The sequence below is a fragment of the Candoia aspera genome, chromosome 7 (assembly GCF_035149785.1).
Source record: "Candoia aspera isolate rCanAsp1 chromosome 7, rCanAsp1.hap2, whole genome shotgun sequence".
NCBI classification, from domain to species: domain Eukaryota; kingdom Metazoa; phylum Chordata; class Lepidosauria; order Squamata; family Boidae; genus Candoia; species Candoia aspera.
This window is the reverse complement of record NC_086159.1, coordinates 45,879,096-45,905,242: the sequence shown is the minus strand read 5'-3', so window position 1 is coordinate 45,905,242 and position 26,147 is coordinate 45,879,096. Positions and strand designations below refer to the sequence as shown.

At 37.1% G+C, this 26,147-nt stretch overlaps 1 protein-coding gene across 4 annotated transcripts in view; it reads right to left on the bottom strand.

Moving 5' to 3' along the window:
* Positions 1-26,147, bottom strand: part of PTPRB (protein tyrosine phosphatase receptor type B) — a 76,433-nt gene that overhangs the window by 9,967 nt on the left and 40,319 nt on the right. For 3 of the 4 annotated variants that reach the window (XM_063309130.1, XM_063309127.1, XM_063309128.1), the window contains 18 exons: positions 24,470-24,733; positions 22,957-23,220; positions 21,516-21,779; positions 19,660-19,929; positions 17,688-17,951; positions 16,662-16,925; positions 15,187-15,468; positions 11,558-11,836; positions 10,627-10,776; positions 10,162-10,405; positions 7,041-7,147; positions 5,237-5,336; positions 4,808-4,888; positions 4,696-4,713; positions 4,515-4,596; positions 4,277-4,367; positions 3,770-3,846; positions 2,389-2,523 (listed from right to left, as the gene is read on the bottom strand). In XM_063309130.1, the coding sequence (XP_063165200.1) occupies positions 2,389-2,523; positions 3,770-3,846; positions 4,277-4,367; positions 4,515-4,596; positions 4,696-4,713; positions 4,808-4,888; positions 5,237-5,336; positions 7,041-7,147; positions 10,162-10,405; positions 10,627-10,776; positions 11,558-11,836; positions 15,187-15,468; positions 16,662-16,925; positions 17,688-17,951; positions 19,660-19,929; positions 21,516-21,779; positions 22,957-23,220; positions 24,470-24,733 (3,236 nt within the window). Of the gene's footprint in view, positions 1-2,388; positions 2,524-3,769; positions 3,847-4,276; positions 4,368-4,514; positions 4,623-4,695; positions 4,714-4,807; positions 4,889-5,236; positions 5,337-7,040; positions 7,148-10,161; positions 10,406-10,626; positions 10,777-11,557; positions 11,837-15,186; positions 15,469-16,661; positions 16,926-17,687; positions 17,952-19,659; positions 19,930-21,515; positions 21,780-22,956; positions 23,221-24,469; positions 24,734-26,147 lie in introns of those variants that run through there. The other variant, XM_063309129.1, reaches the window with a different exon arrangement.

Sequence of the window (26,147 nt, the reverse complement as noted above, 5' to 3'; positions counted from 1 at the left end):
AATATGTTAGCCGTAAGTATAATTGGTACAGCAAGAAACATTATTCTGCACTGGTCTTTTCTGAACTCAATTTAAGGTGCTGGTGCTTACCTTTACCATTTTAAATAGCTAAGTTTAATATATACTGTATGTGTGTGTGTGTGTATATATGTGTGTGTGTGTGTGTGTGTGTATATATGTGTGTATATATGTGTGTGTGTGTGTGTGTATACACGTATGTATGTATATATGTGTGTATATATATGTGTGTGTGTGTGTATATACACGTATGTATGTATGTATATATGTATGTTCCTTTTGCTGTATTGGCTTGCTCATGATTTAAAATTTTAAAATATAGTCTGTTAACACATATCCTCCCAATAAAGATAAAACTGCAAATTTTAATTGAACTATTTATTATACTTGCCAGCTCTATGTCTACATTTTATAGAACTTGCCTGATAAAAATGATCGTATTCTTGAATACCACCTAATAACCACAGGAGTGAAAAGCAGTTAAAAAACTTAAATAGACAAATAAATCTTCAGGAAACTTCATTTTTCGGTCAATATTTGTGCGAGTAGGCCACAACTGCAAAACACTACGGCTTAGATTCAGTTTTGCTCCTTTTATTTGTAAAGAGGCTGGAATTGCCCACAAAAGAAGAAGTGGGCATTCTACAGCTGCCATCATCACGATTTTTAGTGGATTTTCCAACACTCCAGCACCAATTCCACAGGGGTTCAGAAATAATGGGCAAAATGCAAGCCATTCCTTTTTTCATAGGTGGATGTTTCCATGAGAAAAATTCATTCATGCAATATTTGGATACAATCCATCTATATGTAGAGTGTTTATTTATTTATTTATTCTTTACATTTCTTCACCACTCATCTTGCCAAAGGGACTCTGTGCAGTTTACAATCAGCTTAAAATAATAAAAGATTAAAATTTATTTTATTTATTTTATAAATTTATTGACCGCCCATCTCTCCCCTACGGGGGGACTCTGGGCAGCTTACAATAAAACAAGATTAAAATATAAAACCATTACGATTACAAAATACAATAAAAATATAAATATAATAAAATCTACATGGCAAAGAGATCTTAATCAGTCCTTCAGTGTGGTAGGTCTCTCCGAATCACTTCATGGTGCTAGCCATCCCCAGGTGTTATTATTTGCCCTCCCATTCCAAGCCTGTGCACAAAACCAGGTCTTTAATCTTTTGCAGAAGTCCAGGAGTGAGGGGGCTTGTCTCACCTCTGGGGGAAGGATGTTCCAAAGGGTGGGAGCTACAGCAGAGACCCCACTAGATGGAATTCTTTTATAGATGGGGCCCATAACATGCCCTCCCTGCATGACTGGATGTGGTGGGTCGATGTAATAGGGATGAGACGGTCCCGCAGATATCCTGGTCCCATGCCATGTAGGGCTTTAAAGGTGATAACCAACACCTTGAATTGGACCTGGAAGCAAACTGGGACCCAGTGGAGCTCACGCAACAAAGGCGTTATGTGTGCAAATCTTGGAGCACCCAAGATTGTCCGCATGGCTGCATTCTGGACCAGCTGTAGCTTCCGGATGCTCTTCAAGGGTAGCCCCATGTAGAGCGCATTGCAATAGTCTATAAAGAAGCTGACTAGGGCATGAGTGACTGAACAGAGGGCCTCCCAATCCAGGAAGGGGTGTAACTGGCGCACAACATGGGTGAAGGCTCTCCTGGCCACAGCTGCCACCTGCTCTTCAAGCAGGAGTCGTGAGTCCAGCAGAACCCCCAGGTTCTGCACTAGGTCTGTCTGGGGCAGTGCAACCCCATCCAGAACCAAGGATAAGTTCCCAGATGCTGAGGAGCTGCCAACCCACAGCCACTCCATCTTACCAGGGCTCGGCTGAAGCCTGTTGTTCTCCATCCAGACCCTTACAGCCTCTAGGCACCGAGAGAGGGTGGTCACAACATCACTTAAGTCACCAAGGATGGAGATGTATAGTTGGGTATTATCAGCATATTGATGATACCTCATCCATGGTGATGGATGATCTATATGTATGGTGTCTATTCCGAACTTTATGGAAACAGGGATTCTGTGCATTTGTGATATATGCATATTTGATACCACTGAATAGGACTCCCTTTCAAGGATTTCTCTCCTTTCCTCATGGAACATGCTTCCAGGAGCCTGGGTGATGGTCTGAATGCTTGTGAAAAGATGACCAATAATGGTCCCAAGCCAAACAGCTAACTGGATTTCTTATGTATATCTTTTCTTGCATATATTGTAAAGCTTCTACTACACTGTGAGATGCAACAAGTTCTGCTGTAGATGCTATCATCAGCATTTTATCGGTGCTAGAATGATATAATCTTTTTCTGAAGTAATTAACAAGTAAGAAAACCACTCACCCGGCCCTTCTCAACACACTGGGTTACCATGACAACATTATGAACATTCTGTTCCCATGCCATTTTCCAGAAATCATCCTTTGTGCCAGGCAAAGGTCCTTGAGTTGCAATGTATTCCCTACGGAAATTACTGCCCTGTTGATTCAAAGGCTATGATTAGTTCAGATAGTGCCATAGTAACCAGAGGTATCTTTCCCAATACTTGGCTTTAAAGCACAGTATTCATACTTAGGAATACAAGGTAGTACAAGCAGAGGGAATGTCCATGCAGTCATCAGGCTGAAGAGAACTAAATTGCCACATATTAGGATTACCTTGACTCAAAGAAGCAACCTCATCTTTCTACCAGTCAGGATCAATCACACAATAACACACAAAAACCAAAACCACAAAAAACCTGGCCAAAGTCATGAGCAAAGCCAATCCATTAAATTTCCCAGAGGAAAATGTCCCTGCTAGATTAAGTTTCTCTTCCTCCAACTTCATGGGTTCCTAAAATGCTCCTGTTCTGTATACATCATTTTGAAGCTGGTGCTTCCTGATCTATTGAACTCCCATCATTACTTCCAACACAAATCACTAGCTGAGGTAACTATAGATTACAGAAGCTGATAGGATGAGCATCAAGAATACTCATATGGTGATTTGTTGTCCTTTATTGCAAAAAACACCATGACATCTTTGCCATTTTCTTTTAATTTATAGTATCTATATGTGCTTTCTATATGTGAAATATATCTTAAAACAGTGGGTGCTATCTGTAATAACAGCCAGTTTGGTCTAGTGGTTAAGGCAACGGGCTAGCAAACAGGAGACTGTGAGTTCTAGTCCTGCCTTGGGCATGAAAGCCAGCTGGGTGACCTTGGGCCAGTCACTCTCCCTCAGTCCAACCCACCTCACAGGGTTGTTGTTGTGGGGAAAAGAAGAGGAGAAAGAAATATTAGCTCTGTTGGCAGCCTTCAGTTATTTATAGAAATAATAAAGGTGGGATAGAAAATAAAATAAAATTAATTAAAATAAAATTAAAATAAATAAATAATCCGCCGCATCTATTTCTAAAGGATTAAAAAACAGTTACATCTGAAAAATTATCATTTGCAGGTTATAATGCTGCTTAAAAAAGCATGTTCAGTATGTGGCTTTCAGTAGTAATGGAATTTCAGTTTCGTGGAAACTAGTTTAGCACAATTATAAGAATTTGATTGGCTAGAAGAAATTAGTGGGAAGAGTTTAGAGATAGAATTTGTCTTTAGATGACTATCAAATAACATTTTTTAAAGAGTCCATATTTTTGCTGTACGCTGCCCAGAGTCACTTCTTGTGAGATGGGCAGCCATATAAATTTGATAGACAGACAGACAAATAAATATCAATCACTTACTGGGATGTAGCTTGCATTGATATAGTCAGAACATGGGTCATCATCTACATTTGACAGTTTCACTCTTGTTGTGTCATCTATAAGAGGGATTTATTATTATAATAAAAATATTAACCATTATATACCAGTTATTAATTTCCTTTATTTTCATGAGCCACAGATATAGAAATAAATATTTACTATTCTTCCAATCAACACTGATGCCCTTCATCTAGGCACATTAAAAATCACATCTAGATTTTATTAACTAGAAGTGAAATCATGCGTACAACCCCAAATATTAAATGAATCATATATGAATGTTATATTTATGTTTGTGTGTGTGTGTATAATATAATCATATATACATACATATTTTTAAATATACAAAATAAAATATTATTTTCATACAAACATAACCTTTCCATATTATAACTGAATTCTAGTAGTAAGATGTCACTTTTTCTTGCTGAAAAGATACATGAAAAGAGGAAGAAAAAATGCCCCACATCCAACATTATAACTTACAGGGTAATATATTATTATATCGGTTTTTCCCTCGGTTCTCTGGCAGAAGTGCTATGTCACATGATTGGTTTCGACCCACATCCTTTAGATCCTATAGAAAGCCAAAAGAAAGGAGGTAAAAATAGATTATTTTAATGTGTATTAATATGCACTTTCTATAATACCACATATGCTAGCCAAGGCTAAATGGGAATAGAATATGATTGGGAAATCTTTTTTCATTCTATATGGTCCTTACCTCATATTCTTTGGATAGGAGGTAGTTTGAATCTGCCTGAAGTTTGGTGAAGTGCATTTCGAAGTGATTTACTTTTATTAGGCTAAAATATTCAAAGAGAAGAAAAATCTGTTAACACAGTAAGAAACGAGAAATCAATAAAAAGAATGTTGGTCTTCAATGACTTAGTATCAGCTCTTACCTGGATGTTTTCCGGTTCCTTTAAGATGTTTGGAGAAGAAAAAAGAATGGGTCAGCTGGTGATTAAGCAGAAGTTACCATTCATGATGCAAATCCAAAGTCATTAACCTTACCCTTTTTGTCCCAAGTTCAAGTGAACTGATGGCCTATCCTTACGAATGCTTAGTTTTGCTGTTGCTCTTTCATGGCTGCTGCTGCAATACAAGAATTGGACAAGGATTATACCTAGTGTTTAGAAAGGAAAATATTATTTTGCTTGACCAGGAAAGGGACTTTCTTTTGTAATCTCTGTTGCAAGAACAATTTTTAAAAATGGAACTTTGTAACAACACGACCCTCGATTTTGCTGCAGCCTTGCACATGATTCATCTCATCTTCACACCACAGTACTGGCTCCTACTTATGTCACCAAATTATTCAGTGAACATCTATCCATATATCCTATTTAAATACATGTAATGCTTTGGGGCTATTGTGCAATAATTGGAAAAGTAAAACTACCCTTTGACACTGGGAAGAATGAAATATAAATTTCAACTCACTTTATTTTTCTTCTGCAAACAAGCAGTGCAGTGATAGCCATAACCGTAATTATTAAGAATAAACCAGTGCTCACACCTTCTATAACTCCAAATGAAGACTCTGAAATAATTGTATGAGATAAAAAAAGAAAAATAACTTATAGTATCTATTCTTAGCCCTTTGTTCTGTGATGTAGTGAACAGCAAGAATCAATCTACATGCATTTACACAACTATATCAGCTTGAAATTGACCAGAAATGTTTTTTACATTGGACAGTAAAGACTAAGGGTATCTTCTTTTGGTGGAATTCATACAAAATACTAAGTTCAAGATTTTTAAACATTATTGGTGGAATAAGCTAAAATGACTTTGTTTACTTTTCTAAGCCACAATAGTTCACATACCACACTAAATAAAAAAATAATTATTTTATCAGTTTTCCATTATATATGAACCCAGTCACTAATTGCTTTAGAAATAAGTATTATTCACAAGGGGAACAATATTGTTTTGTTTTAGTTGGTTTTTTAATATCTTTTAATGTATTGATTGATTGTTTTTGTATGCCCCCCAGAGGTGCTTGTGAGATAGGTGGCTATATAAATTTGAAAAATAAACAAACAAACAAATAAATTGCCAATACTTTCCAATTAGAACAATTACATCAACCAGGCAATGTTTTATTGCATCATTTTGTTCTCAAATCTTCATATGAATGTGCAAAGTTGTCACATTTACACATTATCTCAAATAAACCTGCATTCACCATGTCATATATAGAGTACACAACAGTATTTTTTCTTAGTCTTTTATACTGAAAGTTGTAACTCTTAATTGCTAATGAAAATTCAGAGGTATTTTCCTTCACCATTATTTCATGTGTTAGTTCTGTTGGATATTACAATGACTTTTGATACCATCTATCACTGTATCCTTTATAGACATCTGTCAGATAGTAGTGTGTATATATGTGTGATTCTTCAGTTGGCCTTTGGAGTCCTTCAAAGCTCTATCCAATCACTCATATAATTTCAGTAATCTATATGCAAATTTGGGAGAAATTATCTAGGGATTTGGAGCTGGATATGTAATACACCAAACTATCTTTCCTTTTTCTCTGATGCCAATGAAGAGGAAGTTTTAAACTTATGGACTGAATATAGGTTAATATATTGAGATTTACCCTAAATGACAAATGCATTCTTGGTTGGGAACAGAAGAGAATCACAAATATACTTTATTCTGTAGAGCAGTGTTTCTCAACCTTGGCAACTTTAAGATGGATGGACTTGAACTCCCAGAATTTCCCAGCCAGGATTTCTGGCTGGGGAATTCTGGGGGTTCAAGTCTACCCATCTTAAACTGTACAGCTGTAGAGGCTGTAGATATTAAATTCTATCTGAACAATCAAGGCCATATCTTACAATGCTTGTGAACCTCCTAACACAACTTCAGTTGCCTGTCTACCAATGCTTCTTCTTGGAGACAGTAAATTTGACAAACCCAGAATATATGCCATGGTCACATGGTGGCTTTATGCAAGGTTGCCTCTAAAAACCATTTGGGAAGGTCAATATCAAACTGCTAATGCTTTGGAGTGGCTAATTGCATTAAAAAATCCACCTCCTTCTGTATCATTTTTCTCAACCAAATCAGGTTAGGGATTGGCTTATCATCATCCTTCAAGGAATCCAGAGTGGCCCTTAAGAAGGGCCTGCCTCCTTTATACAATTAGAAATTAATTATATAAGACATTAATATATTGATTATATCCTATTTTCAGTTATTGTCAAACATTTGGAAGATAGGAGGGAAAACCAACCTGACTCAGTCACAATCGGCAAAGAAAAATATGTATCTGTAAACAAAGGCTTATGGACTTCCTTCAGGTCTTCTCTAAAGAGTTGAGTAAAAGCCCGGATGCTGATCCTGGAAGGAAAAACAAAGGGTTTTGGTACTGAAACTCCCAGGGAGTTATACGTTATGATCACAGCACTAACTGATAGAGGTGTTGATGTTATCACAGAAACTACCACTATATAAAATTAGAATAGGAGAAAAGAGGTTGTTGATGCTGAACCACAGCTCCAAGCCAGCACAGCCAATGCTGGAAGTTGTAGGATTTTTTTAAAAAATCCTGCCTTTATTATTTTTATAAGTAACTCAAGGGGGGGGGGACATACCTAATTCTCCTTCCTCCTCCTATTTTCCCCACAACAACAACCCTTTGAGGTGAGTTGGGCTGAGAGAGACTGACCGACCCAAGGTCACCAAGTTGGCTTTTGTGCCTAAGGCAGGACTAGAAGTCACAGTCTCCTGGTTTCTATTCTGGTGCCTTAACCACTAGACCAAACTGGTTCCAGTGGTTGAATTCAGGGAGTTGAAGTCTAGTAGTTGAATTCTGGGAATTGAAGTCTACACATCTTAAAGTTGCCAAGCTTAAGAAACACTGCTGTAGAGGCTGCAGATATTAAACTCTATCTGAACAATCAAGTCCACATCTTGCAATGCTTGTGAACCAACCAACACAACTTCAGATGCCTGTCTAACAATGCTTCTTCCTCGATAAATTTGGCAAACCCAGAATATATGCCATGGTCACAGAGTGGCTTTATGCAAGGCTGTCTCTAAAAATCATTCAGGAAAGTCATTATTTATTTATATTTCAAATTTAGTCACCGCTTACTCAAAGTGCGACTCTGGGTGGTTTACAATAATATCAACATCAATATCAATATCAATATCAAAGTCAATACAGTTGAGCAACATTTGGAGGGTCATAGTTATCCCAGCCTAGTGCTGTATTAAAGGCTATAAAAATAACATTTTTAAAAAATCAATTAAAAGGCAAGTGCAAATGTAGTATGGTTTCACCTATTTCTATTACTTTTAGTACTTCTATTTCCTCCTTTTAGCTTAAGAATGAAGCACAAGCCTGGGTTTTTTTAATAAATACATCGAAGTGCTGCTCTGAGTCAAACTATATACAATAGAAGATCAGTGACTGGGTTGCTCGATGTTTTCTTCTTGAGGGTTCAAATTGGATTAATGCTATGACACTGATAGAAAAAGTTAATCCTACCCACTTCTCCCTGATTTAAATTATATAACCCCTTAATCAATATGAAATTGATTAGTTGCAGTATGGGAGGATGGAGAAAAGGGAAATACAGTGTCACTTTCTTATTTGAGTTCCAATTTTTTTTTAAAGCCTTTAACACTATCCCAGGCCCTGTAAGCATAGTTTAAATCAAGGAAATGTTGTGAGACAAAAAGTTAAGCTTCCTTTCCAAGTAGCTGACTCCCAGTTTAATTCAATTCTCTCCTATGATTATGTTAAATAAAGAACATACGTTATAAATCTCCCAAATTATGTACAGATTGGCATGTAATAAAGCATGTAAGAAAGGGGGAGAGGGTGAACTATGTCAAAATGGCAGCTGTGTCCAGGCAATCAAAGCCCTGCCCCCTTTTAACATGCATCACACACACTGCGTGTACATAAAAAGGGGGAGGCTTTGATCACTCAGCCATACCTGCCCTTTTGATTTCGTTGAATCCCCCTTCTGACAACTCTGAAAGGTTACAAGAATTTTAACTTATTTTCATTTTAATCCCTAATTTTTATGGATATGGCACTTAGCTCATATTGCTTTCTGTCTATGCTTCAAATGTTGCTTCAACACTTGGCAGTGCAAAAACTGGGCATTTGTGCATCTATAAAGCAGACTACAGAGCTGTTCCTTATTTCAGTTACTGCATTTTTTAAAAATGATTATTCATAATTAGAATTTCCCACTCTGTTTTCCTTGTACAGTTCCAAAAAAGTTCCCTGTTCATTTTGCAGGATACCCAGAACTTTGAACGTAGCTAGAAGCATCTATTATGTTATATAAAGATCTGTAGGAGAATAGAAATATACTGACCAATGTACAGTGATGAGAATTGTACATAGTTAAGACATGAACAAAATGGCATCCAATTATTCAGCAGGCTTTTGCCTATTTTTCACTATTAGTCATAGCTAGCTCTATATTTTATAGATGTGAAGAACAATACTTGTGGCTTTTGTTTCTAAAGTACTGAATATGGATAAAATTATATTGGCAGAGGAATTGGCACACTTACCCTAATTTCTTGTTTGTTGGCATAGCAAGACTGTAACAGATTTTGTCATAGTACCATAATGATAAATACACCCTAGTTAATAACCTTTTTTTGGTATCTACACTTAGTCAAGAGCTAAGAAATAAAACACTGTGTTTCTTAATACAGCATGCCTACATCTTAAGTTAAAACATGGCCAGCATTACTTAATGCACAATGCCTTTATGAAACTGATGTCCTTGCCTGAGGATTTAAGAGAAAAAAAAAAAAGAATAGCAGTTTAGTAACATAAATAACACTAATAATACAAGGAAACATTTTAAGAACTTTTTCTAGTTATAAATTATATAACTAGAATTCTAAGAGTTGCTTCATATTGGTCAAGATTGATCAACAATGCAAAATGCTATCACAGAAGAATTTCATACATGGATTTATTAAGGAGTAGGTATTTTTTTTAGCACAAGCTCCTTTTCAGAACTAAATCTGAACTTCTGAAATACTTCCATACATAAATCCACTACCAAGCCCTAAAACATTTACTCTAATGGGGAATTACTGATAAATTAATATGACATTTAATTATTCTGAACACTCTTATATTGCTGATGATTAGCTACCTTCTTACCTCACATTATTCTCTTGCTTAATAATTGCAAAATTCCCAAACATTATGGAATTGATTCAGCATTATTCATGTGAAAAGCTATTATAAAAATAATATCATGCAGTGCAAGAGATTCTGTTAATCCACAATGATGAAAGAATGTCTAGAAAACATACTCCAGATAAAACATCACTGTATTTTGTGGCCTAATTACTACAGTAATTCTCACCTATATGCAGTCCTGGGCTTTAATGGTCCATCACAATATTTCTGCTGACTTGCATCACACTTTCCTCCCAGGTTTTCCATTTCTGCTCCAAGCTTAATATCAAAACTCTCTGAAATGCTCTCTGGGCTTTCTGAACATTTACTTGCAAAATAATTTGTTTGATAGATGTTGATGGAATTATTGTGTTTATATTCCAAGTACGAGGGTAAAGGGTGATGCTCTTCTGGCTTCAGTCTTTCACTGCCTAGAAAAGGATAGGGGTGGGAATGAGGGGAGAGAGAAAGAAAGAAGCTAAATAGTATGTAAGATCAGACATAAAGGATTTTTTATTGTTTGGAATTTAAACAATAGCTTAAATTTTAGTCACTCATGTAGTCATAATGATATTTTACAAAGATCAATCAGCGGTAGAAGACAGGGTCAAAGGCAGTGTGTTAATGCAGGCTATTTTCTATGAAAACATACCATCAGTTTCTCTTACAACCACTGTAAAGTATTTCACAGCTCCATTGGTATCACTGAACCAGCTGCAATTGAAGGTGAAGTGGATAGTCGATTTGGTAATAATTGCTTCCTTTTTGTTCACTCGAATATATGCAGATGGTTCAGGAGGGCCTAAATGGGATTGAGAGTAGTGTTACAAATGTCATCAGCTGTATTGTACTAAAAATTACAGTTGGAAACTAATCAAATTAGTTTAATATGTTTTCATTTCATAAGCCAATGTGTTTCATCCATTACCTCTGTTTTTATAATAATCCACATGAAACTGTGTCTGTATGCATATGTACAGTATGTATGTTTTGAATGCATTTTTAAATACAAAGTAACTATTGCTAAATACATTTTATCCTAAAGAAAAGTATATCTGAAACATCTATGTTTAGAAATGCTTTTCTTTAGGATGAAATTAGCAAGATATAGTTTGGCATACTTTTTGAGCTAAGAACTGCATCACAAATTGGAAGAAGTGTAGTTGCACATTAGTTGAAGCAGTGTAGATCCAGCACACTTCAAACGAGAACCAAATGAAATCTTCAACATTACTAGCTCAAATACAGAATTTTACATACACTGCATCAGACCTGTGGCAGTATCTTCCAATCCCCAAGCCTTTTTTCCCTTCTGAAAAATGATCTAATGGTACTTACTTGGCCATTATAATATTTTCTCTGTTGGTTCCAAAGTTCATCAGATTAATTGTTAAAAGATTAACAATAAGAAATAGACCTATTTACATTAAAATTAAGAATAACCACTGCAAAACGCACTGAAGACAGCAATACATTCTAGCATTCGTTTCAAGTCTTTTATCACACATTGGGAGCCTTCCTGCCCCACCCCGTTATATTTTCTCCTTCATTAAGCTTTGTCTATACATTCAAAAGTGACTTACGATCTATCATAGTGATGGTATTGTCTGTTACCGTCTCACTGGTCATGTCAGCTGACTGCACTATGATAGACACTGAGTATTTTGTGTGGGGAACAAGGGTCATGATGTTAAATACAGATCTTTCTTTCTCTATGATCCTGGAGAATTCTATCTCCTCTGTGTCCATTTTCTTGCACTCAATGCTATATCCATCAAAGTCAGAGTCAGGAGGGAACCAGGAGCACGCAATAGCAGTAGAGTTCTGTGGCCGGCAGTGTAAATTTTGTATCTTATCTGGCCCTTTGAAAAGAAGCAGAAACAAAATAATTCTAGGCTATCAATTCATTATTGCTACATTTCCAAACTTAATCACAATTTAACTAAACTCTTTGTAATTAAAATAACTTAAGTTAGTCATGATAACCTTAAACACTGAAAGTGTAAAGGAAGTGTACAATAAACATCCTAAGGCTTATTTTGCACTGAGTTGAAATCAGCAGTACCACCATGTCCCATATTAATTAATTAATTTAAATGCCTCACTGCAAAGGCTCTTGGCTGTTTAACATGTGGTCGGATGGCTTGTGTGGGATTTGGGAAGCTGAGTTCTGAAGAGTTAATGCTGCCAAGACAATGGGAAGTTTCCCACTGGTGGGAACTCCCACCTTGCCCAGTTCCCAGGATTGTTATTTTCAGACTCTTTTCCCTTTGCCACAAAAAACAAATACAGCAAGGGAAGAACAAGAACAGGTGCTGGGTGCTGTCTGGCTGCAGCTTTCCTTTGGCCAGCTAGAAAAATGATGGCTGGAAATTTGGGAAAATGGAGAGGATACTTACCCAGCACCAAAACCGCTGCAAAGGATAGCAGGGAGTGACACTGATGCCTATGTGGATGTGCTTAGTTCAGATGCAATCCATTTGCTGCTAGGGTGTGGGAGAGACGCTTGCAGGATTTTACTCTCCTAAAGAACTTGGGTACTTGGATTTGAGAAAGGACATTATTTACTGCTCCACCACAGGAAGCAAAACATCTTCAGTTTGCCCTGACTTACTTGAAAGCTTAAGAATCCATTTTAAATATTTGGTATTATCTCTGAGCCAGTTTGGTGTAGTGGTTAAGGCATCAGGCTAGAAACCAGGAGACCTTGTGTTCTAGTCCTGCCCTAGGCACAAAGCCAGCTGGGTGACCTTGGGCCAGTCGCTTTCTCTCAGCCCTAGGAAGGAGGCAAGGGCAAACTGCTTCTGAAAAATCTGCCAAGAAAACTGCAAGGACTTGTCCAGGCAGTCTCTGAGAATCGGACATGACTGAATAGATTAAAAAAAAACCCTGTACTGATGACTTCCAGTGTCTTCATAGCATCATTGACTGAAGTGACATAAAGCCAGTCTACATTGCTGTGATTTTTGCACAATGAGTGAGTGAGTGAGTGAACAGGACAGGACAGGAAACAGGAGTTTGGCAAGGAGGCTGGAAGAAGCAGAAGAGGAGGACAGAGGCAGAGCCAAGGAAGGGGAAAGAATGCTGTTTGCTGCTCCCTGAATGGTTGCCCATTGTGTCTGATTGGAGCATTGCTCCTGCTGACCCAATGAAGCAGCTCAAGGCCATATAAGGAACCCAGAGAGTGAGCTAACTGAGTGAACAAGAGGGAAAGCAAACAGGAGTTTGACAAGGGAGCTCCTCCCTTCCTTCTCTTCTTTTCTCTTTTTCCTCATCTTCTTCTTTCAGGCTCGGCTATTTTTCACCCAGAGGGAGGTCCTGGGAGGTTGTGATTAAAACACCCAAATAGAAATGATACCATATACACTTAAATTTAGCTAGGGGTGTTGACAGGGAAGGCTCCATGCAGCATGGGCAGTGAAAGTATCATCATGACCTGCAAAGTATGTGCAATATTTGTCTTCCTGCCTGTAGAAGTTCCAAATTATACCTGCTGCAGGTGCAAACTTGTCTCCTTACTGAAGGAGTGAAGGGACTTAAGGAGAGTTGCTACATTGAAATGCATTGGGGAAGATGAGAAGCTCCTGAAAGGGGGAGCTGAAGATCTCCAGGAAGGACAGAGAAGTGAAGAGAACATAAAGAATAGAGGGGAAAAAACTTCTAGCAGAGGGAAACATGGGAAGAATGTGACCCAAAGAAGCAACATGGTCAGGAGGCACTTGGTGTCAGTAGAACTCAGGAAATGGTCCCAAACCATCCCTTTACAGGAGGCTGACAGCCTCATGAACACATCAAGCCACAGAAAATTGTAGAAGATACTTGCCCTTCCCCCACTCCTTGGACTGCAGACAGGACAAGGACAAGCAAGAGGTACATCAAGGTGATGGATGATTCCCCCCTAAGGGAACAGAGGTAGCTAGGTGGAGACAAAGTATGATGCTGCAGGAAGTGTGTTGTCTTCTAATCAGATATAATGAGCATGACAGAGAAGTTGCCAAGGTTATTCAAACCCACCAGCTACTATCCTTTCCTCTTGATTCACATGGGGATGAAGGGCATGGCTAGAAGAAATATGAAAGATTCACTAGAAACTACAAGGCCTTGGGAAGGAAGGAAAGTGAGCTGGTATCACAGCTAATTTTTCATCAGTCCTTCTACTTGAGGGTAATGGTGCAAGGAGTAAAATCAATATTCAGGAAATCAGCAAGTTGGTGATGGTATCACCAAAAAGGTTTGGAATCTGCAACAATGGCTTATGCTGCTTTTAGGAAGGATTCCTGGGAAGATACATTATATATCTTACCAAAATTTGGAAGGAAGTGTTGCTTTGCCAAGGGGGTATTAAAGTAGGGTGAAAAAGGGAAGAACTGAATATGCATCTAAGGATCAGAACCAAGGAGGGAGAACACAAATGGAGAAGCAGGGGGCCAGGATGGATACTCAGCTGTGTGTGCTCTATAACAAGATGCTAATAGGTGGTATTCAAAACCTCAAAGGTTTCTACACCAGTGCACAGAGTATGAAAAACAACCAAAGAGAACTAGAGACCCTAACTCAGGAAGACAAATATGTTGGTGACGGTATAACATGCCTGATTGGCACACAGCACTAGAAGGCTACAATTTATTCAAAGGAACAGACCCAATAGGAAGAGTGGGGATGTTGCACTATTCATAAAGAAAAAATACATAGTTGCACAGAGATGCAAGATCTGTCAAGAGATGTTCTAGTGGATATTGCATATAGCAGGGGGTTGGATTACATGACCTCTCAGGTACTTCCAACTATATGATTCTATGGGGGAATGACTTTACAATATGCTATACATTGCTAATGCAGTAAGCATCTCAATCTGAAATTAGAGTTTTGCTGTCTGGAGTTTTGCACCCCGGTCTTATTGAAGGGGAGTCAGAAACAGAGCAGACAAAAAAATGAGACAAAGGTGAGTCCAGCAGAGATGGAGATGGACAGAGGACCAACTTTTAAAAAGCCAGACTGTCTGGCATATTTCTGGATGTCTGGCCACCATAATTAATGACCACAGAGACACTGAAATCTTCAAATGATGGTACTATACAAATGTGAAATGGGGGAAGATATAATCCTTGTACAACCAGTCATGAATCTGCTAATTGATATAAAGTAATCAATACTTTCAAGCTTTTTAAACAATGTTCTGCTTCAATTCAAAAAAGATTTTACCAGCTCTTACTTGTCCTCACAGTTGCAGTAAGGGATTTACTGTAAGTCTTCCGAACAGGACCACTGACAGTCTTGATACTGAAGTGATAGATTCTCCCTGGGTGTAGGCCATTCAAAATGCGGCTTTTTGATTTGCTGCTACTGTAAGGATTGAAGACTGAGAGGGCATCTTTTGGTGTCCATTGCAGCTCAAAGTCATCATAGTCTGTCCAGTCAGGAGGGCCCAACCATGTGATCGATAAAGAGGTATTGGTCACATCAGCAAATGACACAGTATTGGGAGGGATTGGCACTAAAGTTAGAAAAATAGAAAAATGCAACCATATTTCATTTGAATAGGTAATACATTTAAGGCTATAATTCTAGAAGTTTGACTAAGAAAGGCCATTAATAGAATTCTGTTCAGGAAAACAGCAAGGAAACCCAAAGTTTAAATTAAAACAAATCAGAGAAAACAAGCAGAGAATGGCTTTTGGAATTCTTTAGTTCCTTAATAATGCTGTAAATCACATGACTGGAAATGGAGTAGGGGATGAGAATGGAGCAGCCCCCAACGTGCAAAGCTGCTGCCCAATTTCTTCTGGATTTTTTTTTGTCTGCGGCCCCTAACCAAATTCAATCCAGTTTTAACTTGGTCTTTCTTTTCTTCCTGTCATACCAAATTTGTCACAATTCTTTTCATTTTTCAGGGAGTTACCCTACTAAGGTATAGGCAGATGGTATCCTGAGACTCTTTACAAAATTTATTTCCAATATGCTATTGAGGCAGAAAGAATTCTGAGATCTACCTAATGCAAATTTAACCATCCTCTTTATTTATTTTTGCTGATTAAGGCAACGAGTTGCAATTTACACACATTTATTTATTTATCAAATTTGTCACCTGCCCATAAATATACAGTGAATGGTCAGGAAAATCACTAGAAGTTCCACTTAAGGTTTAAATTTGGTCCAAAGTTGAAACATGTAATCAAATTCTACCTATTTCATTTTCAATCTTACCTAAACATTAGTATTTTGCTTTTTTAATATAACAATATAAGATTCTCAGCATGCTGAATTCCATACCCCATTCCAATTCCTTTGCTTTTGTGTGGAAGTGCAGATATCTGAATTGATTATCTGAATATCTGAGCTGATTAAAGGAACTAAATACATTTATTAGAACTATCTTTCAATTTCTTATGGTGAAAAAGAAATGGATCACTGGAAAAAGTAGTGAAACTTGTATTAATTTGTTTTAAAACCTTAAAAACTTGCTGAAAGAGACCTGTGCCTATGACCTAGCAATCCATACATATTTACTTGCATGCAAGCTCCACTGAATGTAATGAAAATACTCCTGAGAAAAAGATGGATAGAATTGGATTATAAAGCACTTATAAAAGCATTTGCATAGCACAGCACATTGAGAAACAAAGACTACATGTCAGATTTGATTATATGTCCACAGTAACATAAAGCAAAGACAGGGTTCTTATTTACCTGTTCGTCCCTCAGTATTGGCTGCATTAGTCAGCTCACCACTATAGGTAACAACAACAAGGGTATATTTTCTACCAGGAACTAAACCCTGAAAATGCCATTCTGTCAGATCTTTTCCACGCTGTGCTTCCTTCTGTGTGCCATTTGTGTTATAAAGATGTAATTCATAATAATCAACATCTCCTGGTGCTGGGTTCCAGGTAAACCACAGGCTATTGGTCATATTCTTATTGCATCCTTTGAGATTGCTAACTGGTGCTGGGACTAAAAAGAAGACAGTAAAGAATGATTAGGTATCACAGGATCACAGACATGAATCCCAAAATTTGTACCAGCCACTAGATTGCACATCTGTACATCAAATATATACACTTGTTGAATTCACAAAGTCATTAGAATTATTATTTTTGATTGGCTGCCTTAAAGAGGCTCAAACTTTAACATCAACTGGAATCTTACTGTCCTACTGGATTGTCACACAAAACTGATTCAGCAAGACGTTTTAATCTCATATACTTTGCTCATTTTGATAAACTGATGAGAAGAAAGCCCTCAAAGCTTTTGTTTCTGTTTTAACTAATGTTGGATTGCTAGATTAGGACTGACAAAGGTAAGTTATCTGCAGACAAGCCAATGTCCAGCTATGGTTTATAGAACAGGCTAATTTAAATTAATCACAGTTAATTTAATTATATATCCTTCATGTGACAAAGAAAACTTTGATTAATCAAAAGCAAAGAGTAAAGCTTCCAAACAACTTCTAGCTGGGCAGTAAAAAGAAACATGAGAAATGTGGGAGCTTAACTAGAGTCTAGGCTTCTTTGTATCTCACTAAACCATAGTTTATGATGATATTTGAACTTTCCCATTGTGTGTAAAGCTGTGTATCAAGCAGGAAGAACTACAATAACTGAGATACTGTTTACTAGCAGGCCTATAAATAATAGCTTTTCACAGTTAAACTAACCCATCAATGTTTTCAAAGCCCATTTCTCTGCTGATGGATTAGCTCATGAAGAGCCTTACCTGTTCTCGCAAAGATGAACGATTCTTTAGTAAGCTTGCCACTGTGAGTAATGATCACCATTTTGTACAATCTGCCTTGCACCAAATTCTGGAAGGAATACTTTCGGAGATTCTGGTTCCCTGAATTTCTGTCCTGAAGAGATGTGTCTGGATTATACAAAAATATATCATATTTATCAAATTCTCCCTGAGAAGTAGTCCAGCTGAATGATAAGCGTCCAGTGGTACTCTCTGTAACCTTCAGATTTGTGACAGCCGCAGGAGCTGAAATCAGAAAAGAGAGTGCCCTCTGAATAATCTAAAAAACTATACCGACACATATTAAACATCCATAGAGTTTCCTTCTATAAAATTAACTGGAAATAAATGCCACTGTAATCTCATCCACTCCAGACTAAAAAAATTAATCACTACATAAGCTAGGGAATATTCTCCAGAATCCTCTGGATACCTTAATGTGCATTTATTTATAGACTATTCACCATAGCAATTCTTGAGCCATAATCAAGGTGGTTTGTAAATCCTAAAAAGAACATTTAGTTAATATAGTGTGCTATCTTAGCACAATTAAAAATTGAATGTGTTTTGTATCAGCAATTTCAACACATACTTGCCAAAGCCATTTTTTTTTTTGCATACATGACAGACCCAAATAAATATCCTATGACATGAGACAGAACAGTATTGTGTTTAAAGTGAGTACAGGTTGTGTGTCCTGCACTTTTTATATGGGCACAGGTGGGTCTTTATACTTTATATGGATGAAATTTTGCATATTCCATCATTAATTTCCTGAGCATTCATCTGCTCATAAAATTAAAACAACTGATTCATCTTCATGAAATTTGATGAATGTGAAGTCAAAGGTATATAGCATTAAAGTGGTGTGGACTCTTAGGTTGGCAGTTTAGGAACATATGCTCCTTTTAAATTATTGGAACCCTTCCTTTTTTAAGATGAAATATATTTTCCTTTTCTTTTTGTCACTGAAAGTTGACATATGACAGTTGTATGTGCATATTCCTGGGTCATAGTTAAAAACTGAAGAAAAAAAGGTCCACTTTAATGATAGTGGACAGTATTCCACTGTAGTCAGAACACATCTGTGAAGGTGACTGCCCCCCTAAGAGAAATGATGGCTGTAGTTCTCTTGTACATAATTCCAACTGAATGAAAAATATAACTATCATGCCTACTGGAATGAAATTACTGGATAAGTTGGAAATTGGGTAGGAGATTATAGGAAAAAGAGCAGAGCAAGAAAAAATGGCTGCTATTAAAACCAAACCAAACCAAACCAAACCAAACCAAACCATGTGTGGGAGAGAGAAACCGACAAAATAACAGGCTAAGATATGTAGATTAATGTTATTTACTATGTAATGAAGCTGGGCTGTTCCTTCTGAAAGGGCTGATTGTTGAGAGTGAGATATAAGGACTACATTATAAAAATACTGGTGTACCCAACCAATACCCAGCACCCCCACAAAAAAGACCTACATATGTTCCAAATTAATGGGGAAATTTCCAGGGCCTTGATGTGTGTAAATTTTATGTCCTGAGAAAAACTCAGAATCCCACTTGTACTAGGAAATATTTAACATTTGGAATTCAAAATACTTCCAATTTGAAATATTCATACATCTTTAGTTTATACGAAGGTTTCTCATAATCAAAGATAATAAAGTAAACAAGGGTAAAACTGTTATGGATATTTACAGTGTTTGTAGACCACTCAAAATTAACTAAAATCTCATATGAGGAATTATTTAGACAGTTGAAATGCTGGCAGATTTGCTGACATACTGTATTTATGTAATGCTTCCATAGCTAGAAAATGAACTAAAATAATAACAGTTCAATTAGAAAAGAACAATACAAATATTCATGATACAATTTAAAATTAACTAAAGTTGAACAGATGTTTTGGGAACAGATCTTTGTCATCTCCTAGAAGAAGTGTTGGAATTACCTGTTCGGCCTTCAGTTTCTGCTCGGCTGCTGAAGAGGCCACCGCTGACAGTGAACATCTGTATTTTGTATTTTTTGCCTGGTGTTAAATCTTCAAATTTATGTTGTTTAGCAGTGGCTGGTTCTGATTTGTTGTGTAGAAGGACACCATGCTCAGTCAGCAAGAGGATGTCATAACGTTCAGCTACCCCAGAAGCACTATTCCATGTCACCATCAATGAGTGACTGTTATATTCATTGTCTGCATGCAATTCCTGAACAGGAGCAGGAACTAGAAATAATTGTTTAAATAATTGTGAAAAATGGTAATCTTTCAAATGAGTAGTTTTTCCATACATTTGAAAATTACAAGCTGTATTTTTGGCAATTTTTGACTATATTTACTATAATTTATGTCTGCTATTGAACTATTGATGTCACCGCAAATGGCTGTTTAGGGGAGGTGGGAACAAAACACTGGACTCTAAAATGAAGAGAATTGGATGACATGCTCAGTCACATCTGGCACAACAATATAGGTAAGTTGTTTTGGTGCAAATGAAAACAATAGCTGGAGCAGACATCTTAATCAGCACCTCAGCTACTTTTATGACAGCTGGTTTTTGATATCTTAATTTTTTTTTTCTGATACTGTTTTAAAAAAGTTACTGAAATACTGCATTTCATTATCTGGTTCAGAATATATATTTGTCCCTACTGCTTGGTTGCCTTATGAACTGAGCCCGAGCTCCCCACCCCCCATATTCTTTTTTAGCCTCAAATATAAATGAGATGAGATTCTGTATGTGCAGGTTTTTAAAAAGTCACTTATGAAACTGATTATTGTAACAGAGCAGTATTCTTTGATTATCTCCTCTATTTTACTCAGTTTTCTCAATTGTTTCTTGCAACTGAGAAAAGAGTCCCCTTCCCCTGGCTTCTAGGTATGTATGATGGAAATACATTTTTATACAAATTTATTTTTTGTTTTGTGCTGGAGACTACAATATTCATATGATGATAAAATAAAACTCGTATGTGCCACATCAAGAGCATATATTATCTATACTAATACTCCAAAACCAGGATTCCTTTCATCTGACTACTCACCAAGAAATGTTGGGCAGACTTTATAACAGGCTAAAGACAGATCACTTCTTGATTCTGAGACAACAAACTTACACAAACATAAATGCAAATGTACCCTTTTTCCTTGGGAAGAAACATATTTTAACTCTTTGCTTCTACTGTGTTTATTTCCTCTGTGTGTCCTAACAGCCAGGAACCACGCTGAGACAAGAATAGGTCTCTAGTGTTTTATTACTGCTACATGACAGAAAATCCTAACAAACTGAAGAAGCGTGGGAAAAACCCAGACATATAAACCCCAAAGGCTAAGGCGGGCCTGATCTGTGTCTCTTTGAATGGCTACCTAATTCCTCAGTACTACACATGCGCTTTACAGCCTGGATGGGAGCCCCCTGCTCGCCATCCTTACTCATGACACTGAGTATCCTTTGTTTAGCTGTTTTGAGATCTATCACAATCACAGAAAAGTGCATCAAAGGCAGGGCAGAATCTTAGTAGACATATTATATCCCCTGCAAGTACTGGGTGACATGTGTCACTTGGCTGAAAAGTTCCAAATTTATCTGAGAACTTCCTTGACAATGTGATAGGGAGTCCCATAACTCAAGCATAAAAAATTGTTTTTCTAAAAGGTAGTCATAGGTAGAATAGCCACAGTGCTTTACCACACTGCCTAACAAAATACAGTTAGCTACCTTCCGTTCTTTACTGTGCCTTACTCTTCCACCAGCAGCAGAATATGATGAATTTCTTAATCATCTGTCCCAATTGTTTCAGGAAGGGACTTACTTGTTCGTCCAACAGCAGTTGAATTGTTATGTAGGAAACCACTCTTGGTCTGTACGACAACCATGTACTGCTCCCCTGCTTCTAGTTTGTTAAATGTGTGCTCATAAACATGTTTGGAAACAGTCTCGATACCAAGGGGATGGTTCCGATGAAGTATTGTGACAGTGTAAGAATCAACGTCTCCTCCTCCAGGGGTCCAATTCACTTTCAAGCTGTTCATCATTCCAGCAGGTGAAATATGAATATTTTTAACTGCACTTGGAACTAAAGAGGCAAAAAAGGCAACATGGCCAGGGAAGTTCATTTAAGTTTCCTTAATATAACATGTATTTTCTAAAATTGCAGGAAATAAAATTGTGCAAGACAGGTAATTGGACTACAGAATAAAGAAGTAATCTATTTTATAATTCTGCAAGCAAAGATTACGAGAATCTCTTATTAGAGGAGGCAGGCAGGTTCCTAAAGAGTTTGGAGAAAAATTGCAGATGCCTGATCGGAATTCACAGAAAGTAAATTGATGGGCAAGTACCAAGAATAAATACTCAAAACCTGGATTCTGAACAGGCTGGCAAATTAGACTTGTGGATGTGATGAAAGTGGGATGGGCAGTGCTGTGAACTTTTAAATTGTCTAGTCACGATTCTGTGATGAGTGTGTGCTTTCACTTTTTAGGTGTTATAAAGAAGACAGGAATACAAATTCTAAGAAAACACAAGGCAAACAAGACAAGTTTTGCCATAGTGAAGAGTTTGATTGTGCTACCCAGAGGGCTAAATTTTGTGATAGAACAGACCTAAATCTTTAAAGGATGTTGGTCCCAATCACATTAACAAGAGGAGATGTATCTAGAATTTAATATGAAAAAGGGGCATGTGAGTGAAGTTTGCTAATCCTTTCCCTATCAGCTGCTTGCTTCCCAGCTTCCCACAATGCAGCTCTAATTCTAGAATTAGAATAAACACATACCAAATGTTACACTAGGGATGAAAATAATTGGCTCCAAATTAAGGGGCCAGCATCCATGAGAAAAGAATGGTCATGTTGGACCAGGCTGAGGCCTTTACAGCCTAGCATTTTTTTTCTCAAGTTGCCCAAGCAAATACCTTTAGGATGCTCACACCCAGAAAATAGAGACATACCTATTATAATTCCCCAGGCAGCGCTGTCCCTAATTCCCTTGAAAAGCCATCCAAATTCATGGCCATCATCACAGCCCCTTCTTTCATGCTCTTTTTTGCATGTTAAGTCATACTTATTCCCTGTTTTACATGTGGGGAAAGAAAACTCATATCCATAGGCACAGAATTAAAAATGCATTTCCCTTCCTGGGATCTGCTGGACCACACTGCATTCTCCCAAATTTGTGAAAAATCACAGTGTACATGCATTTACCTGCCAACAGAGACAAGTTCAGAAGTCTTTTGATACATTTTTTCCTAACCTGTCAATCCTTCTGTGAAAATAGAACGCTGTGCTTCACCACTTATTGTCATGACAACGATTTTGTAAAGGCGTCCTGGAGTAAGGGATGTAAACTTGAATGATTCAACAGTATTTTGAAGGTGATTAGGTGGAAAAACCTTCATGTCGTTGAAGAGAAGCTGGATCTCATACTGATCAACATCCCCATCAGCTTTGGACCAAGTAACATATAAGTCTTCAGTGCTTCTGTCACGAAGAGTCAACTCTTTTACTGATTCTGGGACTGAAGAATGAGGGAAAGGACAGTGTCAGGTAACACACACACACACACACACACACACAGCTTTGAGGAGCAGTTTACCCATTTCAATCAGCTTTGTAAGTAAGACCACAGATATTATTAGCCATCAAGAAGTTACTATAAAAAATGTAATTAGCTTATTACTTGATAATTAAGCATCTGTTGTGAACTGGAAGAGGAAGAAAGCCCCATCTCTATGCTAGATGCAAAGGAGGGGATTCATTTCTTTAGCCCACTTGATTTATGTTCTTTGGTGCAGAAGAATGCCTACAATCCTTTCTTGTTCACTTGGCTATACAGGGGTGGATGCGTTCTTGCTCCCTATGACAACTGGGGTGATGCATACATTCAGAAATTATTTCAATCATTTTGAAATGCATGTATTCATGGAGTGAGCATGAATTGTAATTAGTTGCATTGTACCTTAATAGAAATATTTACGTAACCTAAAGGCATCATGCAAACCAACTGATACGTCTTTTATAACACAATAGTGCTTTTTGACATGGCATCTACATAAGGATATTACTTAAGATTCCTTACTTAGAGTAAAAAGTTTAACATATCCTTTTAACATGTTAAAACGTTCTACTTATTCTTTTTGGGGAATGAGGGTTAAACACTGTTCTGGTGATAACTAGCATGCTATGATTCAAGTTGTTTCTTAAGAATGTATAGGGATATTTTTACAGGAAATTCTGTATGACAGGAGATATTACCTCTTTCTTTCTTCCCAGAATATATTTACCACACATGTACACATCCATACATGCACATACATGTTTAATTTGGGCATATTTTTACTAAATCCACTGTAAGATTTCTACAAGTATTCAGAACTATCTTTTCAAACCTGGTGCCACCTATATGTATTGGGATAAGTCCTAGATAGATACATCAGCTTGGAAAAGCCTGATCCAGAACATTCTTGAAATGAAGAATGTCACTCACTGGACAAATTAGTGTCTGGATGACTGGATACTGGATGACGATAAGTTCCAAAGTGGCATCACCTTGATTCTAGAACAGTTTTAATTTATTAGCTCCTGGCCTTAAACATCAAGTTGTAAGAGAGATATCTGAATTTGTGTTGACCTTTTTTTATATAGGAAAACTGTTCTTAATAATCATTTTAATTAATAAGATACTCAATTCAAAAGTGTAATATTTAAATTGGATTTTTAATTTTAAAATATAACTTACTTTGAACCACCCTTGAAAATTCACTTACCTGTCCTTCCACTGGCCCTTTCACTGGTTTCATATTTTCCACTCCTTGTGCAAACAGTTACACTGTAAAGCCTTCCTGGAATCAGGTTAGTGAATACACATTCATTCACATCCTTGGGGACAATTTTCGTTTGAATGAAATCATTGTTGTGCTTGATGATCACTTCATAACTGTCATAGTCTCCAGTGGCATGTAGCCAAGATACCTTTAAATAGTCACTTCTTGCAGAATTGCTCACTGTAAGTCCCTGGACATTTGAAGGGACTGAAAAGATAAAATGTATTTCAGTGTGTCCTGATATCTGATACAATAAATGTCAATACACACTCAAAGTAATTTGAGATAGGAATTGGTATGGGGCAAATCTAAGAAACAGATAATCATCCTGACCTAGCTGTAGTTGTATATGGTAAAATACATCCAGATAGGCATATTCTCATAGTGTTGTGTAGGCAGCATTTAATGTTCATCTGGTTCTATACCAGTAATTACCGAGTTACTAACATTACAAATGAGTCTTCTTATCCAAGCCAGAATGATTTGTTTGGATATGTAAAAAGTGAGCAAAAATCCTACTTTTATCATGAATTTGTTCTCATCTATATGAATGGTTCATTTCACAGGGCTGTAGTATGAATGAATGAAATGAGGGTTGTATAACATTTTGTTGCTTTAATCAAAATATGGGGTTTTAGTCCATATATTAATAAGTGTAGGAGTAGCATTATGTTTTCTTGTGATATATACTTCATATACATTTATGTTTTATTGAAAATTACTGCAGCCAACAGCTTTTGCATTTCAATTTCCTTTCACTGTCTGTCATTCCCAAGTCTATTTGTCTGCTTCATATAACCATTCATGCAGCCAGTGAAACAGTCTTCTCAAATTGTGGTCTATGAATCACCGTGGTCCATGGACTTCTACCAGGTGGTTAACTGCAGCCTCCCTGTGTTTAGCAGCCAGTTTCCATGCTGGCTGAGCTCCGCTTTCCCCCATACTGACTGCCAGTCAGCTGGGCAGAGACCATTCAGAGCCTAAACTTCTGCCTATTGCATTCACTGTCAGTCAACTGGCCAGGACAAAGTTGCTCACCACCTGAGCCCCACCTCTCCACATTCATCATCAGGCAGCTGGCCAGAGCACAGCTCTCCTCTGCCCCTGCCTCAAGCAGTAAATAAATAGTCAGTTTTGGAGAGCACTTTAAATACTAAATAGTTCTTAAATCATTACTTTATTTACTAAGGGTTAGAACCTCTTTCTGTAAACTGTTGATTGGAATCCAGTCTTTCAGGAAAATATACAATAATTTATAATTACAGATATTTCTTCCTCAATATCACACTGATTTATATGGGTGAATAAGCGGTTGTATTTTTTGGGTCTTCTTACCCTTGTGTTAGAAACTAATGATTCCCTCTTATAATAGCAAACACTTTTTGTTCTATGGTACAACTCACTGGTTTTATATTCTTTTATGAGAAAAATACTAAATGTAAACTAAGTATATACAGTATGATAAAATTGAATATTCAAAAACAGTGCTCTTGTTTTCATCTATTTTAGTATCCAATATATTATTCTAAATGAAAGTGCATATTATTTATTCTTAATTCCTAAAGGTCTTTTAACAATTTTCATTCACAAAACTTTCCTTTAATGTAACTATTTAGTAAGC